At 39.9% G+C, this 18,958-nt stretch overlaps 1 protein-coding gene across 27 annotated transcripts in view; it reads left to right on the forward strand.

Annotated features, from left to right (window-relative positions):
- LOC129815424 (gastrula zinc finger protein XlCGF58.1-like) overlaps nt 1–18,958 on the forward strand; it is a 43,731-nt gene that overhangs the window by 20,792 nt on the left and 3,981 nt on the right. For 5 of the 27 annotated variants that reach the window (XM_055869233.1, XM_055869234.1, XM_055869228.1 and 2 more), the window contains 18 exons: nt 340–423; nt 975–1,058; nt 1,559–1,723; nt 1,965–2,048; nt 2,638–2,721; nt 6,194–6,277; nt 6,663–6,746; nt 7,480–7,563; nt 8,515–8,598; nt 9,162–9,245; nt 9,428–9,511; nt 9,799–9,882; nt 10,647–10,730; nt 12,444–12,593; nt 14,731–14,814; nt 16,764–16,847; nt 17,722–17,805; nt 18,275–18,393. In XM_055869233.1, coding sequence (XP_055725208.1) covers nt 340–423; nt 975–1,058; nt 1,559–1,723; nt 1,965–2,048; nt 2,638–2,721; nt 6,194–6,277; nt 6,663–6,746; nt 7,480–7,563; nt 8,515–8,598; nt 9,162–9,245; nt 9,428–9,511; nt 9,799–9,882; nt 10,647–10,730; nt 12,444–12,593; nt 14,731–14,814; nt 16,764–16,847; nt 17,722–17,805; nt 18,275–18,393 — 1,694 coding nt within the window. The remainder of the gene's footprint in view (nt 1–339; nt 424–974; nt 1,059–1,558; nt 1,724–1,964; nt 2,049–2,637; nt 2,722–6,193; nt 6,278–6,662; nt 6,747–7,479; nt 7,564–8,514; nt 8,599–9,161; nt 9,246–9,427; nt 9,512–9,798; nt 9,883–10,646; nt 10,731–12,443; nt 12,594–14,730; nt 14,815–16,763; nt 16,848–17,721; nt 17,806–18,274; nt 18,394–18,958) is intronic. The other 22 variants (XM_055869231.1, XM_055869232.1, XM_055869239.1 and 19 more) reach the window with 22 other exon arrangements.

Here is an 18,958-nt window from a genome sequence, read left to right on the forward strand (position 1 = left end):
TTCCTAATTTATAGCTAACGTTTTTGTGGTAGAATCCTGACGTTTGTTGCTATTGAACCCAAATTGACCTTTGGCTTTTGTTAATTGAACTTGATTGGGCATAATAACATTTTGTTTTGACCTTAAATGCATGCTTGATTGTTTGTCTCTAAAGGTTAAGACTTAATCAGGAAGTAATTGCTCACTAAAGCAACAAACATTTACACCTCTAGTAATGTACATAATCAGTCCTTACATTTTAATGAAATGTATGCTTGTAATTTGGGAATTGGTATGTGTTCCACTTTATATAATAAGAGCACTAGCTAATATATTGATACTCTGCGTGTGTGTGTATAGGGGTGAAGCCGTATGCATGCAACATGTGTGACATGAGGTTCTTCCAGCGTTACCACCTGGCGAGACACAGCCTCACACATACGGGTAGGCGCCACCTCACCATAGCCCTCATAGAGTAACATTGTAGTGCAACCAGGTTTCCCCAATGAAGTAAGTTAACAATCAGTACCATTCAAAAGTTTGGACCTCTACTCATTCAAGGTTTTTCCTTAATTGTATTATTTTCTACATTGTAGAATAATCTTTTTTGGTTACTACATGATTCCATGTGTGTTATTTCACAGCTTTTATGTCTTCACTATTATTTTACAATGTTGAAATAAAGAAAAACCGTGGAATGAGTAGGTGGGTCCAAACTTTTGGCTGGTACTTTACATGACCATAAACTCAAGTTTGGGTATAATATTTTTTATCTTGTTAATCTCAGGCGCGTTGTACAATACTTCATGATTTTAAATCAATCTCCATGTATTTGTCAAATTGTATTAAGTGCCTTCAGATAGAGTTTTGTAGCTGAAAGCCATTATCATACTATTATCATGCTAGAAAAGTATATTCTCTTACAAGGCTTGACATCATAGTGACAACTTGATGGATTGGCGGCTAGCTAAAATATTAATGTTCTGTGTGTATAGGGGTGAAGCCATACGCTTGCAACATGTGTGACATGAGGTTCTTCCAGCGTTACCACCTGGCGAGACACAGCCTCACTCATACGGGTATGAGTCCGCACACCATGCCCTTTTTTATTTTTTTACAATGGGCTGGAAACACTGATGTTGCACCAATTCACAGGTTCCTTATGTTCATGCGTACACTGGCGTGTAGCCTCAACAAACTAAAGTTTAAGAACCGCTAAACAATTTGGCTTTCAGTTAATATCTCTGGATTCACTGGATTAGTATCTTGGCAATATCGTTGCATCGTTGTACATTGCCCAACCAACCCTTTAGTGAGAGTGCATTAATTAGCTATATTTCTATACTGAAATGACTGAGGTATGCTCTTAATTTGTTTTAGATTACTTTATAGCCATTTAAATATTTTGAATGTATATCAACTGTGTTGAACACTTATGTCAGTGCAAGTTTGCATGGCTGTGACGTTTAATTGCTGCTAATGTTCTGCCATGTCTGGCTTTCTTTAAGTGTGTTAAGGACTCTAGTTTATCAAAGGGCAAGATGCAGACTTTTCTAAAGTTGGTGCTCTGTGTGTATAGGGGTGAAGCCGTACGCTTGTTCCATGTGTGACATGAGGTTTTTCCAGCGTTACCACCTGGCAAGACACAGCCTCAAACATACGGGTATGGGTCCTCTCCCCGTACCCATCTCACATATGTTGGCTACAAATGGAGACCAAGAAGTTGTTTATAGAAGTTCTTTGGGCAAGTTGCACCGCTGCCACTACTTTAAAGCCTCTATCTTTACTAAGCCACTGAGTTCCAACTTGTTTTTATACATATATTGGTGTCTGGCACAATACAAACCCAGTTAACACATGTTCTTAAAACAAGCCTTTCTATATTCACATGACTGGTGCAGGTACACTCTTGGTTTAGGTTTATTCTAAGGTTTGGTGTTCTGTGTGTGTATAGGGGTGTATTGACTGGTGCTCTGTGTGTATAGGGGTGAAGCCGTACGCTTGTTCCATGTGTGACATGAGGTTCTACCAGCGTTACCACCTGGCGAGACACGGCCTCACTCATACGGGTATGAGTCTCATTTACCATCTTACTCTCAGTACTTTACTGGAGCTGCTGATGCAAAATGATTCAGTTATGAATATTTTTATGGTTAGACTACTAAGTTAGACAGAAAATTCATTGTTGTATGTCCTTGTGTTGGTAAACCCTTACCCTTCTCAATCTGTGAATGGAATAAAGAGGCTTTGTTGGAAACTACTGTCCACTAAAAAGGAAAATCCCCATGTTATCAAATATTAGAGTGATGTCATTATGTATTAAGAATGTATTTTTCCACTTAAAAAAAAAAACAATAATAACATTTTTGGGTCAGTGATCTTGATTTTGAGTTCCTCATAATTGACTATTTGTAACAAGGGGAGAGATTGTGACCAGATGACATTGTTTTTTAACTTTATAGAAAATCATTGTTTGATATGAGGAATGTCATTTCTAGTACCCTTAAGGGTAAGGACACTCTTTATCGAAGTATGGTTTTTCATTGTAAGTGATTGTTTATACTATTTAAGTTGTAAAGCAGGAAATCGAGCATGCAAATGTATAGAATAAAACTGCAACAGAAAGATGGCTAATATTTGTATGCTCTGTGTGTTTAGGAGTGAAGCCGTACGCTTGTTCCATGTGCGACATGAGGTTTATTCAGCGTTATCAACTGGAGAGACACAGCCTCACTCATACGGGTATGTGAACTCACTTTGAATCCCTCCCTCTCGCTTCAATCTGGCCTCAGATGCCATGCATGAGCCCCACTGCATTGTGGTTAAATGAGTCGCCCCCCATGTGATGTTGGGGTATAATACAATTTAATTGATAGTTATGGCTGCATCCAACTCAAATTTTTATTGTTAAAGGCATTTTATTTAGAAATTAGACTGCATTTATGCTTAGCCATGTTTCCTTTCAGAACATGTTTTCTGAGAGAAAGATGTTGAATATTGTTCTACATAGGCCAAAGATTTCCAAGTTAACCAGTTTAGAGGACTATGATGGATTCTTCTCCAATCCTCAAATCATTGCACAGTATTAGTTAACGAGCATCATATCATGTTTAGAAACTAGTCTTGTTAGTGAAATGAACCCATTTAATCAAGCCCCAGGTCTGATATAAAATCTTTAAACCCCCATGTTGGAGTTGAGCTAGGGTCTGGCTAAGAGCCAAAACTTTAGGCTGGCTACATCGGTCTTTCCAAAAATGTCCAATGGAAGCCATCTTTGATGTAGGGCTGGGCGGTATACCGTATTTGACTATATTACCGGTATTGATGCACGGACCTGTTTGGGTTTTTACTTTACCTAATATAACAATTTTTCTAAGTTTGGTTTGTTAAATGTAATACGCAACTCCCAGCGCGTTTACAACGTTTTGCTACTTTAGTCGTCTTTCTCCCTCCTGCTGCACTACGCTTTCCACACTAAGCACTGCCCCCTGTCACTCGAGAGGGTAGCTGCTCGACCACGGAGTCACAAGCACTTTCTTGCCGTTCACTCAGCACTGCAGTCTGCATGGTTAAATAGATGAAACAAGATGTTGGTGACATTCTGCTTTCCACAAGCGTTCTCTAATTTCACTTAGTAGTTTGCTGACAGTAAGATAAACAAACTGTCTGCTAGTTTGTCTTTTCATAGCAAGTTGTGGCTAAAATAAATCTTATTAGCCGCTAATACTAATTTAGCTGGCGAGCTAGCTTGCTAAATGTACTAAGAGTCAGTACAAATGTAGCCATCTAATACAGCATGGTACCAGTGCTGGTGTATGCCTAGATAAGCATGTTTTGAACAACTTATATCTTTTAAATCGGAGAGGAAAAGGTAAAGCATGAATATGTTGGCTAAGCTACATAATTGAAAAAAACAACATGTAATGTAACATCTAATTAGGGTCAACTGGAAACACTGACTAGTACTTTGGTTCCTACCCTGTCAATAATTCCTCCCTGGTTTATTCATTCTTTGTCATGTTAAACAACAATGTATTCAAGGTGCTGCCCACTATATTCTAACTATATAATTAGAACATTCATTCTATTTCCATGATTCCAACAGTTCACCAAGTTCACTACTAGGCTTTGTTTGTTTTTTGCCCATATCACGCAGCCCTGCATGGCACAGTGTGGAAATTATAACAGAAATGGAAAATTATTTTTGTTGGATTCAAACATATAAAACAATAAGAATAGCGAAAAGCCCATTGAAATAACATATGCTTTTTCACCCTAGGGTCATGAACTATACTGAACAAAAATATAAACGCAACATACAACAATTTTACTGAGTTAGAGTTCATATAAGGAAATCAGTCAATTGAAATGAATTCATTAGGCCCTAATCTATGGATTTCACATGACTGGGGAGGGGTGCAGCCATGGGTGTGCCTGGGAAGGCATAGGCCCACCCACTGGGGAGCCATGCCCAGTTCTTCCCTACAAAAGGGCTTTATTACAGACAAATACTGTATAGCTGTCTGGGTGGCTGGTCTCGGAAGATCCTTCAGGTAAAGAAACCAGGTATAGGTCCTGGGCTGGAGTGGTTACATGTGGTCTGCGGTTGTGAAGCCATTGGACGTACTGCCAAATTCTCTAATACGACGTTAGAGGCGGCTTATGGTACAGAAATGAACATTGAATTCTCTGGTGGACATTCCTGCCGTCAGTACGCCAATTGCACACTCCCTCATCTTGACACGTCTGTGGCATTGTGTTGTCACAACTGCACAATTTAGAATGGCCTTTTATTGTCCCCAGCACAAGGTGCACCTGGTTTATGATTATGCTCTTTAATCAGCTTCTTGATATGCCACACCTGTCAGGTGGATGGATTATCTTGGCAAAGGAGAAATTCTCACTAACAGGGATGTAAACAAATTTGTACACAAAATTTGGGAGAAAATAAGCTTTTTGTACATATGGAACATTTCTGGGATATTTTATTTTAGCTTATGAAACATGGAACCAACTTTTTAAATTTAATTATTATAATTTTTTAGCCCCTTTTTCTCCCCAATTTCATTGTATCCAATTGTTAGTAGTTACTGTCTTGTCTCATCGCTACAACTCCCGTACGGGCTCGGGAGAGACTAAGGTCGAGAGCCATGCGTCCTCTGAAACACAACCCAACCAAGCCACACTGCTTCTTAAAACAGCACGCATCCAACCCGGAAGCCAGCCGCACCAATGTGTCGGAGGAAACACCGTACACCTAGCGACCTGGTCAGCGTGCACTGCTCCCGGCCCGCCGCAGGAGTCGCTAGTGCGCGATGAGACAAGGATATCCCTACCGGCCAAACCCTCCCTAACCCGGACGACGCTAGGCCAATTGTGCGTCGCCCCATGGCCCTACCGGTTCGCGGCCGGCTGTGACAGAGCCTGGGCTCGAACCCAGAGTCTCTGGTTGCACAGCTAGCACTGCGATGCAGTGCCCTAGTCCACTGGTCCCAGGAGGCCGGGACCAACATTTTACATGTTGAGTTTTATATTTTTGTTCAGTGTAGGTACTCATAAAACATTTAGAATTGTTATTATTCAAAACTTTAAATGCCGTCATGTGAAAAATATATATTTTGGCCATATCGCCCAGCCCTACTTTGATGGATTTCAGGATTGTAGCATGAGAATCGGACGGCTTCAGGAGTTTGAGACGTCACAATAGCATGGCAAAAATCACATGGTTGTGTGAATGTGTGTGATGTTTAAATATGTACCAACTGCCTAAAATTTTCACATCTAATGTTCATATGAACAGCATGACGTGAAGCCATGTGCCCACCAGTATTTTCACCCAAAATTCTAACCTGACTCGGAAATTGCAATTGTTATTAGCTAAACCATTGGCAGCGAGTAGCCACACTTAGGCTACAACAGTTGTTTTGTAGTGTATTATTGCAGTGTATTAGGGCACTACCTTTCTTAGCATTACCCTTTGAACATAGAAACGGCCCAATATGGCCTACTCATTGGGCACTGAAATTGTGTCCCAATTGGATTAGTAGATTGCACCTTTCTGACCAACCACTGAAACCAGATTTTCTGTCAAAGTAAATTGTCTGGTGAACAAGACCAAAACTTTGCTAAGCTTATTGAGCTACAGTAAAGTTAAGATCGATCATTTTTGGCAGTTGACATTTTTTATACTGAAGTTGCTGCTCTGTGTGTATAGGGGTGAAGCCATTTGGTTGCACCATGTGTGACAAGAGGTTCTTCCAGCGCTACCACCTGGCAAGACACAGCCTCACTCATATGGGTATGCACCTGCTCACTGTATCCCTGTAATTGAACCCTAGTATACAGGGTTGGCAGGTTTTATGCACAAATAAAGATGCCCACAATTTTATTTGCAGGTTTGATATCAAAGTCCATAATTAAATTTCCCTTAAGGATGAGAAGGGTTAGTTTTGCCACCAGGTGACATCATCAGCTCATGTGATGTGTTGTGGACAAAAGCTTTGAAAAACACATTTAAAAATATCACTTCATTGGGGGAAACATTTTTTTAAGATTTCTTAATCGCGAGTACATTATGGCATGTATAGTGGTAAACTACCAATCAATTTAACGTCCAAGTATATTCATACCTAAACCTAAAATTCGAGGCTCTGAAATGATGTATTGATGCTCTGTGGGTTTAGGTGTGAAACCTTACGCTTGTACCCTGTGTAACATGAGGTTTGTTCAGCGCTACCACCTGACAAGACACAGCCTCAAACATACGGGTACAGTCCGCTCACCGTACCTATCATACATACAAGCTAGTGTAGGATGTTAGTATAAGATGTAAGACTTTGCAAAAATAGTAGTTGATTTGATCAGTTATTTATGATAAATTAGTTAAAGGTTAAATAAAAAGTACAATATCTATTTAATTTTCTAGACATGCTGGAGTAGTGATGACTAAAGACTGGCATTTCTATACATAATGATTGTGATTTGCAGTCCTTTACAAGTTAACTCCTTTGATGAAAACTGTAATATTGCTATGTTGTACTTGCGAAGTTCCCAGTAGCACTAGGTCATAAACTGCCACTAAAACTCCTTTCTTTTCGCAACTTTGTAAATTGAGCACTTTAAGAAAGCCTTGAACTACCAGCAGATAATGTCATCGGTTCATCTACTGTGTTGTATCATTAAGTGCAATTTCCTTCATTCTGAAGTCTGTGGATGGACGCCTTGTAAATTGTGGTTCATCAAAAACTAATTGTTTCATTGGCCAATCCTACATTTGCTCACCATACCAACACCTTTTTGATTAACCCCCAAAACCGCAAGCTTTTGAGTTGGTAGTGTAATCAGATTCTTCAGGATGAATAGCAAGGAAGCCATCGCATGGATCAACATCAGGGTTTTATAAGCTATCAATTTATGATAATGTATATGCCTGAACTTAATATTGGAACACTTCAATTTATGAAGAGTGCGGCATAAAATAATAATGTTCTGTGTGTATAGGGGTGAAGCCGTACGCTTGCACCATGTGTGACAAGAGGTTTTTCCAGCGAGACCACCTGCGGAGACACAGCGTCACTCATATGGGTATGGGTCCCTTCACCGTACCCATGTCATTAATCCACACCTGAACCCTAGTATACAGGGTTGGAAGGGTTTAGCATATATGCTATCTACTGCGTGAATCAAGGATGGCCAAGAATTTGTTTATGATGAAATAACATTTTAGATTGTTGGATAAATCATGGTTCTAGGGAGGGTAAGGGGGGCTACCAACTGAAAACCTTAAATTCTGCTGTTTGAAAGCATGTTGATAAGAATGTTGCACTATTGTTGATGGTACTGAATGTGGTGTAGTTTATGGTATTAGATCACGAACTTCTTATCCAAGTGCAATTTCTTACATTCTCAGCTCCGTGGATGGACGCCTTGTAAAATTGTCTCATCCTAATCGAATTATGTTTAATTGGCCATCCTTAATTTGCGCACCTTACTTTTTTGATAGACCCCAAAAATGCAAGCTATTGAGGTGGTAGTGAAATCGTATTCTTCAGGGTGAATACCCTGGAAGTTATGGTGCGTTCGAGTGCTGTTGGAAATCTGAAAATATGAGGTCTAGACTCTGAAATAACCACTTGAACGACACTCCAAATTGTTAGAGGTGGGAAACTTGGGCCCCAAATGTTTTGTTTTAGACCAAAATATGGTAAAACAAAGCCATTTACAATGTAGCTAGTTTGACATATTGTCAATGTAAGCAAGCCAGCAACATTGGTTCTTCGCCATCTAGCTTAAATGTCATTGTTGAAGAATTGTGAGCGCCAACTTCAATAGCACTTGAACGCACTCATGTCATAACGACGAATTCACAAACTGGGAAATACGAGATTCTGAGGACCAGTCAAACACACCACCATTGACATCAGTGGTTTATCAAAATCTATTTAGTATACATGTATATGCCTAAGCTTAATTTTGGAAGACCTCAGTCAATGGAGAGTGAGACATAAAAACATTTTGTATTTTCTGTGTGTACAGCGGTGAAGCCGTTCGCTTGCACCATGTGTGACAAGAGGTTTTTTCAGCGCCACCACCTGCAGAGGCACAGCATCACTCATATGGGTATGGGTCCGCTCACCGTACCCATGTCTTTAAGATCAGGGTACACCTGAACCCGAGTATACATAGTTGGTGAGGTTTAAACACTTTAATTCAATAATATTTGAATTGAGCAAGTGTTACCATAATTGGTTTTCTTGCATCTCAAAGAAACACCTTTAAAAACACTCAACCCTTCTGCTTGAAATGAGCATGTTGATAACAGTAACAGAGCTAGGTACATATTTTTTTATCGTACTGTATTTGGTGTGAAGTTACTGGTAAAAGATCAAACTTGTCATCAATTTCTTACATTCTACATTTTATTGGCCACCCTTAATTCTTGCACCTTGTCAACACCTTTTTGATTAAAAAAAAACTCAAAACCGCACGCTATTGAGGTGGTGGAGTATTAAGATACCCTGAAGGTTGACATCAGTGATTTTTTTATACAAAATCAATGTAGTATAAATGTATATGCCTGAACTTTAATATTGGAAGACTTCAATCGATGGACAGTGAGACACAAAATAATCTGCTGTTGTGTGTGTGTGTGTGTGTGTGTGTGTGTGTGTGTGTGTGTGTAGGGGTGAAGCCGTACGCTTGCACCATGTGTGACAAGAGGTTTTTTGAGCGCCACCGCCTGCGGAGACACAGCATCACTCATATGGGTATGGGTCCGCTCACCGTACCCACATCATTAAGATCAGGCTACACCTGAACCTTAGTATACATATTCTCAAAGCAGACCCTGCCCAGACCCTGCCCCAAGCTCAGAAGATCTGGTCTTAATACGGAACACTTCAATCGATGGAGAGTGCAGCATTAACATAATGCTGTTCTGTGTGTATAGGGGTAAAGCCGTACGCTTGCACCATGTGTGACAAGAGGTTTTTTCAGCGCCACCACCTGCGGAGACACAGCATCACTCATATGGGTATGGGCCCGCTCACCGTACCCATGTCTTTAAGATCAGGGTACACCTGAATCCTAGTATACAGGGTTGGCAAGATTTATATGCTAGTCATGCACAAAGAAATGTATAGATAAGATATATATTATTTGTGGATAGGTTGGATATGAAAAACACAATTTCCCATAAGTTCGTATGGACAGCAGTGGCTTTTAAACAATTAATTTAGTTTAACTGAATACACATAATATTGGAAGACTTCAGTGGATGAATTCTGAGAACCAAAGTAATGTATTGTTCTGTGTGTATAGGGGTGAAGCCGTACGCTTGCACCATGTGTGACAAGAGGTTTTTTCAGCGCCACCACCTGGCGAGACACAGCGTCACTCACATGGGTATGTCATTGAGGCTATTGGTGAAATGTTTGCATGTTAGGTTTAATATTCAAAACGTCCATAATTCCATTTCTCCTAAGGACAAGGGCTTATATTTCTACCAGATGATGTCATCAGCTCATGTGATGTGTTTTTCTATTTTGGGATAAACAACTACACCGACTGTTCGATAACTCGCACCTCAATAGCATGCCGATTCAGATCTCTTCCAAATTGTCTTCTATTTTCAACCCGAGACTATTTAAATTGAGCAGGTGTTATCATAATTTTTTTTCTTGTAACCTTAACAAAAAGTAGTTAAAGTAATTCTACCATCCAAAAACGGGTCCATTCTGCTGCGTGAAAGCAGTACGTTGATAACACTCTGTGCTTATTATTAGCTCCCTTGTATTCTGTGTCAAGTGGTGTTTTAGGTATGAGAGATCACACTTTTACATTCTGAACCCAGTGGATGGAAAGCCCTATATTTTCTACCATTTTAAAAGTGAGTTCTGTACAGGTGACGTTTTACTGCTCAGCCCCAATTCCCACGTAAAACAATTAAAACGTGTGCATTGTTCGACTCCAACGACCACCGCGAGTTATCGAAGTGGCGGTGTAATGTCATTTTCCGTGTTAATCCTGTTATAATTGCATAGGTTTACAACAGTGGTTAATAAACAATCAATCAGTATAAACTCATACACATGCTATTCAATAGATTCACACATCTTTGAATGATGGAGTGTGAAACAGAAAAATAATAAAACATTCTTTGTGTATAGGAGTGAAGCCGTATGGTTGCACCATGTGTGACAAGAGGTTTTATCAGCGCCACCACCTCGCGAGACACAGCGTCACACACATGGGTATGGTTCTGCTCACCGTGCTTCTGTCATTAAAGGGATAGTTCACCCAAATTACAAAATGACATTGGTTTCCTTACCCTGTAAGCGGTCTACAGACAAGGTATGACAGCAGTACATGCTTTGGTTTAGTTTCCCTGGCACTGTGTCCAAATACTGAAGTTTTAGCATTTGTGGCACAAATCACATTCAAATCATGGTACCGATATTAGCATTTTCACGCATGTTCAAATCATCGACGTGACACAGCTGCACAATACATTTTTGACACTTTTGGATGATTTGGACATATATTTGCTAATATCGGTACCATGACTTGAATGGGATTTGTGCTATAAATAGTAGCAATTTGCGGGCCTCCCGAGTGGCGCAGCGGTCTAAGGCACTGCAGTGGTTGATGCTTTACTACAGATCCGGGTTCGATCCCGGGATGTGTCGCGACTGGGAGACCCATGAAGTGGCCCAGCGTTGTCTGGGTTAGGGGATGGTTTGGCCGGCCGGGATATCCTTGTCCCATTGTGCTCTAGGGGCTCCTGTGGCAGGCCAGGCACATGTACGCTGATAGGGTCGCCAGTTGTACAGTGTTTCTTCCGACACATTGGTGCGGCTGGCTTCCGGGTTAAGCTTCAGGGGACGCATGGCTCTCAACCTTCGCCTCTCCTGAGTCGCCTGTATGGTAGTTGCAGCGATGGGACAAAACTGTAACTACAAATTGGATATCACGAAGTTGGGGAGAAAAAGGTGCCAAAATACATTTTATTTAAAAAAAGAAGGGAAAAAAAGAAAAAAACACTATTAGGATTTGGAAACCGTGCCAGGGAAATAAAAGCAAAGCATGGAGTGCTGCTGTAACTTGTCCATAGAACGCTTACAGGGTACGGAAACCAATGTAATTTGGCAATTTGGGTGAACCATCCCTTAAAGATCAGGACAGACAAACCCTAGTATACAGGGTTGGCAGGATTTATACGCTAGTCATGCACAAATAAATGTATTGGTGAATATATATTATTTTATAAGTTATGTTTGATATGTAATTACCCTTGAGAATGAAGCTAATATTACCACCAGATGACATCAGCTCATGGGATGTGTGCAAAATGTATTACCAAGAAATTGGCAAAATAACAAGTACATTGACCACTTCGTAACTCATGCATCAATAAGATTAAAAAGTTAGTTGTGGAGATGTCTTCCAAACATTTTTGTATTTTCAAACCAGACAGTTATGATAATTGTTATTGGATGTTATTGGAAACTGCAGAAACGGTTAACGATGTCTACAATCTGAAAACACCCAATCCTGCTCAGTATTGCCAACTTGGCCACTTTGCGCTAGTCACTAGATCTAGCAACATTTTGGACCCCTGAAAGTGACTAGGAGTCAGGACAAATTCAGCAATTATTTAAAGCATTCTCAAGAGCGTTTGCCTCGAGTTTTGCGACAGGCTATGTGATGATCACACGCCTTAAATGTGTGTAATCTAACAACTTCTAGTGACAATGTGTAGACAATAGCTTTTCTCCCCCCCAAAAAGTTGGCAACACCGGCCCTGTTGCGTGAAGGCAGAATGTTGATAATAACAGCACTTAGTGCATATTGTCAGTCCAGCTGTTATTGTGCCTGATGTTTATGGTAAACCTAATATTGTAAGATTTCAATATGGAGTGTGAGGCATTACAGTAATGTATTGATATTCTTGTGTGTGTGTATAGGGGTGAAGCCATACGGTTGCACCATGTGTGACAAGCGGTTTTACCAGCGTTACCTCCTGGCAAGACACAGCCTCACTCATTTGGGTATGGGTCCGCTCACCGTACCCACCTTACCCAAGATCAGGCTACACCTGAACCCCAGTATACAGGGTTGGCAGAATTTATATGCTAGTCGTGTTCAAAGGAATGTATTGAGTGCCTTCAAAGTATTCATACACCTTGAATTATTCCACATCTTGTGTAACAGCCTAAATTCAAAATGGATTTATAGATTTTCTTGCCCATCTACACACAATACCCCATAATGACAAAGTTAAAACATGTTTTTAGATGTTTGCAGATTTATTCAAAATAAAATACAGATATCTAATTTACGTAAGTATTCACACCCCTGAGTCAATACTTTGTAGAAGCACCTTTGGCAGCGATTATAGCTGTGAGTCTTTCTGGGTAAGTCTGAGCTTTACACACCTGGATTGTGCAAATTTGTCCATTTCTTTAAAAAATGTGTCTAGCTCTGTCAAATTGGTTGTTGATAATTTCTAGACAATCATTTTCAGGTCTTGCCATAGATTTTTCAAGTAGATTTAAGTCAAAACTGTAATTCTGCCATTCACTGTCTTCTTTGTAAGCAGCACCAGTGTAGATTTGGCCTTGTTTTAGGTTATTGTCCTGCTGAAAGGTGATTTCATCGCTCAGTGTCTGGTGGAAAGGAGACAACCAGGTTTTCCTCTATGATTTTGCATGTGCTTAGCTCCATTCTGTTTCTTTTCTATCCTAAAAAACTCCCCATTCCTTAACTATTACAAGCATAACCATAACATGATGCAGCCACCACTATGATTGAAAATATGGAGAGTGGTACTCAGTAATATGTACAGTATTGGATTTTCCCCAAGCAATACTTTGTATTCAGGACAAAAAGTGAATTGCTTTGCTGCATTTTTTTGCAGTATTTCTTTAGTGCCTTGTTGCAAACAGGATGCATTTTTTAAAGTATTTTTATTCTGTACTGGCTTCCTTTTCACTCTGTCAATTAGGTTTGTATTGTGGAGTACAATGTTGATCCATCCTCCATTTTCTCCTTTCACAGCCATTAAACTCTTACTGTTTAAAAGTCACCATTGGCCTCATGGTGAAATCCCTGGGGGAATTTCCTTACACTCTGGCAGCGCAGTTAGGAAGGACGCCTGTATTTTTGTAGTGACTGGGTGCATTGTATATTATTTTTATTTATAACAATAGGTGTCCTTCTTTGCGGTTGTTTGAAATTCACTGCTCGACTGAGGGGCCTTACAATTATCTCTGTGTGGGGTACAGAGATAAGCTAATTTTTACTCCTGAATTTATTTAGGCTTGCCATAACAAATACATTTTAAATTCAGGCTGTAACACATCCAAATGTGGAGGAAGTCAAGGTGTGTGAATACTTTCTGAATGCAATGTAGAGAATATATTTCACCTACATGTTAGGTTTGATACCCCAAAAAGTAAATCATGTAATTTCACTTAAGGATTTGAAAGGCTAGTTTTTACTACCAGATTACATCAATTGATGAGATGTGTGGTGGATTTAAGCGATTTTAAAAATGCATGAAACTTACTTGTCCAAAAAATTATCACTGAACACTCAGGACATCATGCCTCAATAAGTTTCAAATTGGAATAACTCCCAGTTGTAGGGGTGTCTTCTTAAATTGTATGTGTATTTTAAATCCAGACAGTTTATGATGTGTTAGTGTAATGGCAGTTATTGGAACCTGCAGAAATGGTTAAAGATGTCTACAATCTGAAAACACCTTCTCTGCTCTGTATTTCCAACTTGGCAACGTTGCACTAGTCTTTAGATCTTTGAGTCCCCCTCTCATTTTCCCCCCTAAAAGTGGCTAAGGTAAATTCAGCATTATTTAAGGATTATTTTGCCTGTTCATTTTCAAAAATGAAGTGACTTTCCTGCAGTGATTTGGCCTAGTCAGAACAGCAGCGTACACACTCACTGTGCTGATGATGATCACATGCCTTATAAATGTGTGTTTTGAAGATATCACGGAAATCAATTGTCTACTTTATCTACAATTTTTGTAATATTGTGCTGCTACCAATAGCTGGTTTCTTACCCCACAAAAAGTTGGCAACACCAGTCCTGTTGTGTGAAGGCAGAATGTTGATAACAGCACTTGGTGCATATTGTCTGTTGTGCTGTATTTGTATGATCTTTATGGAGAACTTAATAGTGGAAGACTAACAAGAGGCACAAAGTAACGTATTGATGCCCTTGTGTGTATAGGGGTGAAGCCATATGGTTGCACCATGTGTGACAAGAGATTTTACCAGCGATACCACCTCTCAAGACACAGCCTCACTCATTTGGGTAGGGGTCCGCTCACCGTACCCACTGTACCCAAGATCAGGCCACACCTCAAGCCTTGCATATAGGGTTAGCAGGATGTACAGTAGCAGTCAAAAGTTTGGACACCTACTCATTCCAGGGTTTTTCTTTATTTTTACTATTTTCTACATTGTAGAATAATAGTGAAGACATCAAAACTGAAATAACATATGCATTCATGTAGTAACCAAAAAAGTGTAAAACAAATCAATATATTTTATGAGATTCTTCAAAGTAGCCACCCTTTGCCTTGATGACAGCTTTGTACACTCTTTGCATTCTCTCAACCAGCTTCATGAGTTAGTCATTTGGAATGCATTTCAAATAACAGGTGTGCCTTGTTAAAAGTTAATGTGGAATTTCTTTCCTTTGTTTGAGCCAATCAGTTGTGTTGTGACAAGGTAGGGGTGGTATACAGACGATGGCCTCATTTGGTAAAAGACCAAGTCCATAGTTTGACAAGAACAGTTCAAATAAGCAAAGAGAAATGACACTCCATTACTTTAAGACATGAAGGTCAGTCAATCCGGAAAAAGACCTTTGAAAGTTTCTCCAAGTGCCGTCGCAAAAACCATCAAGCACTATGATGAAACTGTCTCTCATGAGGACCGCCACAGGAAAGGAAGACCCAGAGTTACCTCTGCTGTAGAGAATAAGTTCATTAGAGTTACTAGCCTCAAATTGCAGCCCAAATAAATGCTTCACAGAATTCTAGTAACAGAAATATCTCAACATCAACTGTTCAGAGGAGACTGCGTGAATCAGGCCAAATTGCTGCAAAGAAACCACTACTAAAGTACACCAATAAGAAGAAAAGACTTGCTTGGGCCAAGAAACATGAGCAATAGACATTAGAACCGGTGAAACTCCTTTGGTCTGATGAGTCCAAAGTTGAGATTTTCGTTTCCAACCGCCGTGTCTTTGTGAGATGCAGAGTAGGTGAACGGATGACTGTGTGGTTCCCACTATGAAGCATGGAGGTGTGGGTGTGCTTTGCTGGTGACACTGTGTGATTTATTTAGAATTCGAGGCACAATTAACCAGCATGGCTACCACAGCATTCTGCAGCGATGCGCCATCCCATCTGGTCTGCGTTTAGTGGGACTATCATTTGTTTTTCAACAGGACAATGACCCAACACACCTTCAGGCTGTGTAAGGGCTATTTGACCAAGGAGGAGAGTGATGTAGTGCTGCATCAGATGACCTGGCCTCCACAATCACCTGACCTCAACCGAATTGAGATGGTTTGGGATGAGTTGGACCGCAGAGTGAAGGAAAAGCAGCCAACAAGTGCTCAGCATATGTGGGAACTCCTTCAAGACTGTTGGAAAAGCATTCCAGGTGAAGCTGGTTGAGAGAATGCCAAGAGTGTTCAAAGCTGTCATCAAGGCAAAGGGTGGCTACTTTGAAGAATCTCAACCTTAAAATGTATTTTGATTTAACACATGTTTCCATATGTTATTTCATAGTGTTGATGTCTTCACTATTATCCTTCAATGTAGAAAATAGTATAAAGAAAGAAAAACCATTGAATGAGTAGGTGTCCAAACTTGTGGCTGGTACTGTATATGCTAGTCATCCTGCACAAAGAAATATAGGTGATATATATTGTTAGGTTTGATATCCAAAAAAGTCCAGAATTTCCATAAACGTTTGGATGAGAAGGGGTAGTTTTACTGTTAGATTACATCATCAGCTCATGTGATGTGTTGTGGTTGTGGACTAAAGCATTGAAAAATACATTTGAAACAATAGTTGGAGAAAATATCTCCCTGACGCTTCCACCTGAATCCCCTGTAAGTCATTGCATGAATTGAAATTAGTGGTAAAAATCAGTTTAGCGTAAATGGATATACTGTACTTAAACTTCCTATTGGTCTTAAAATGGTGCGAGACAAAAAATAATATCTCAATGCTTTGTGCATTTAGGTGTGAAACCTTACGCTTGCACCATGTGTGACATGAGGTTTGTTCAGCGCTACCACCTGACAAGACACAGCCTCACTCATACGGGTACAGTCCGCTCACCGTACCTATCACACATATACAAGCTGTTAAAGGATGTTCGTAATGATTTTTCACACACATAACGAAGGACTGCTAAAAAATAAAAATGTCTCATCTACATAGTTTTGTAGTGAGAAATTAGTAAATTGTTGATTTTAAGTTTAAAATACTGCAGCAACACAAATTAATATTTGTAATACATTCTCGTACAAGTTCCATTTTTATTTATTTTTTAAAGCTAGACCCCTAAAGATCTTCAGCTAATTTAGCTATCATGTGGATGTTGAGATAATAAAAACATTTATTAGAAGAGTAAATGTATAACAATCTATTTCCTGCTATTCCAAACATGAATTGGCCAAGCACTTCCATAAGTAAAACAATATCATGTTGTGAGAAATTGTCTGCAGCTATTGCTATAATCGTTTTAGTGAAGAATGTAGTTAAAATTTGAAACTACAACTATTCTTTACATTGTCTGATTATTTTTACCAGTTATTTTTGCAGTGGGATTATACGTTCTGCAAAGGCTTTATTGACACACAATTACAGATTTTTATTCGGTGCTTAGTTCACAATTAGTTCACAATTGCGTGTGTTGATTGTTGTTAATTAGCTAGTAGTGTTTTATGATGAAAAAAAGTAGTGTTCATTAGAGCTTATTAAACAAGTCAGATTGCCACGTCTTCTCATCCTTGTGATCAACAGCCCCCATCTTCAGGGTCCACATCGTGATATGACACGTAAAGCACTCTTATTGTAATTGTTACATGCTTATGGTAGCAAACAATTATCTCACAATAGTATTTGTAGTGCTAACTTGATTTTTGTGTTGTACTCTTTGGAGAGAGAGCTAATGCATTGCTCTGTGTGTGTGTAGGCGTGAAGCCGTATGCTTGTTCCATGTGTGACATGAGGTTTATTCAGCGTAACCACCTGGAGAGACACAGCCACACTCATACGGGTATGCCCCCATTTTACTGTACCCTTATCCCCAATAAAGACTTTTAATCAAAAAAAATATACGATCACAACAAACTCGAGTTTGGATTGTCAAGTCATTTGATGAGATGTTGAACCAGCCTCAAACTATCAAAACTTTTCAGGGGCATCGAGTTGGTTTGATTTAAAAAGCACAAAAATATCAGTTTCCACTTTTATCTACACATAATGAGTTGATGACACGACATCTTAAAATGTTACCACAAGTTTAGTTTCTTATCCTTAATTCCTGTCCAGAAACTGGCTCATACTCAGTAGTTTGTCTTAGTTTTGTTGTCATAAGAACTAAACAGTTTCCCATCACTTTAACAAATATTTGTAGATTGGTTATTGTAACCAGTAGACTTCAACCGAGTAAGAGTAAATCATATACAGTTTGTGGTTCGACTCTGTGGATTTGATGTGATGAATCTGTTTGTGTGCTCTTTTAGGGGAGAAGCCGTTTGCTTGTGACATGTGTGACATGAGGTTTATCCAGCGTTACCATCTGGAGAGACACAAGCGTGTCCACAGCGGAGAGAAGCCTTATCAATGTGAGCGATGCCAGCAGGTAAAATAACTTAGACACAGAAGAGGCACAGAGAAAGAGGCACACAAATACCCAGGCACGTACATATACACACTTGCATTGGAGAGATGCCGTCTGTGTGAGCAGTGCCAACATGTAGAAGAACGTGCCTTGCGTGCTGGCACTGAGGAACACATACACGCCCACGAAGCAAGGAGAGAGCGTCATGCCCTCTTATGTTACAGAACATCTGCCGCTGGGTGAGCAGTGACAGCATATAGGAGAATGGTGTCACAGAGGCACATGTACACACTAATACAGACATGTAGCAAAGACATGCCCTACCAGGTTAGAATTGTATTTTTTAGGGTGAGCAGTGCCAGCACATAAGAGAATGTATTGCATTGGTCATGCACACACAGTGACACACTCACACGGATATACCAACATACAGATGCCTGCCCACGTTAAAAATAAGTCTTCTCCTTATGAGCTGTGCCCGCAGGTAAGAGAATGTATGCACATACTCTGACATGCATTCACGTTGGTAGCCATGAAGTGCTTTGAAAGGCTGGTCGTGGCTCACATCAACACCATCATCCCGGAA

This window comes from Salvelinus fontinalis, chromosome 18 (assembly GCF_029448725.1).
Source record: "Salvelinus fontinalis isolate EN_2023a chromosome 18, ASM2944872v1, whole genome shotgun sequence".
In the NCBI taxonomy this organism is placed as follows: Eukaryota; Metazoa; Chordata; class Actinopteri; order Salmoniformes; family Salmonidae; genus Salvelinus; species Salvelinus fontinalis.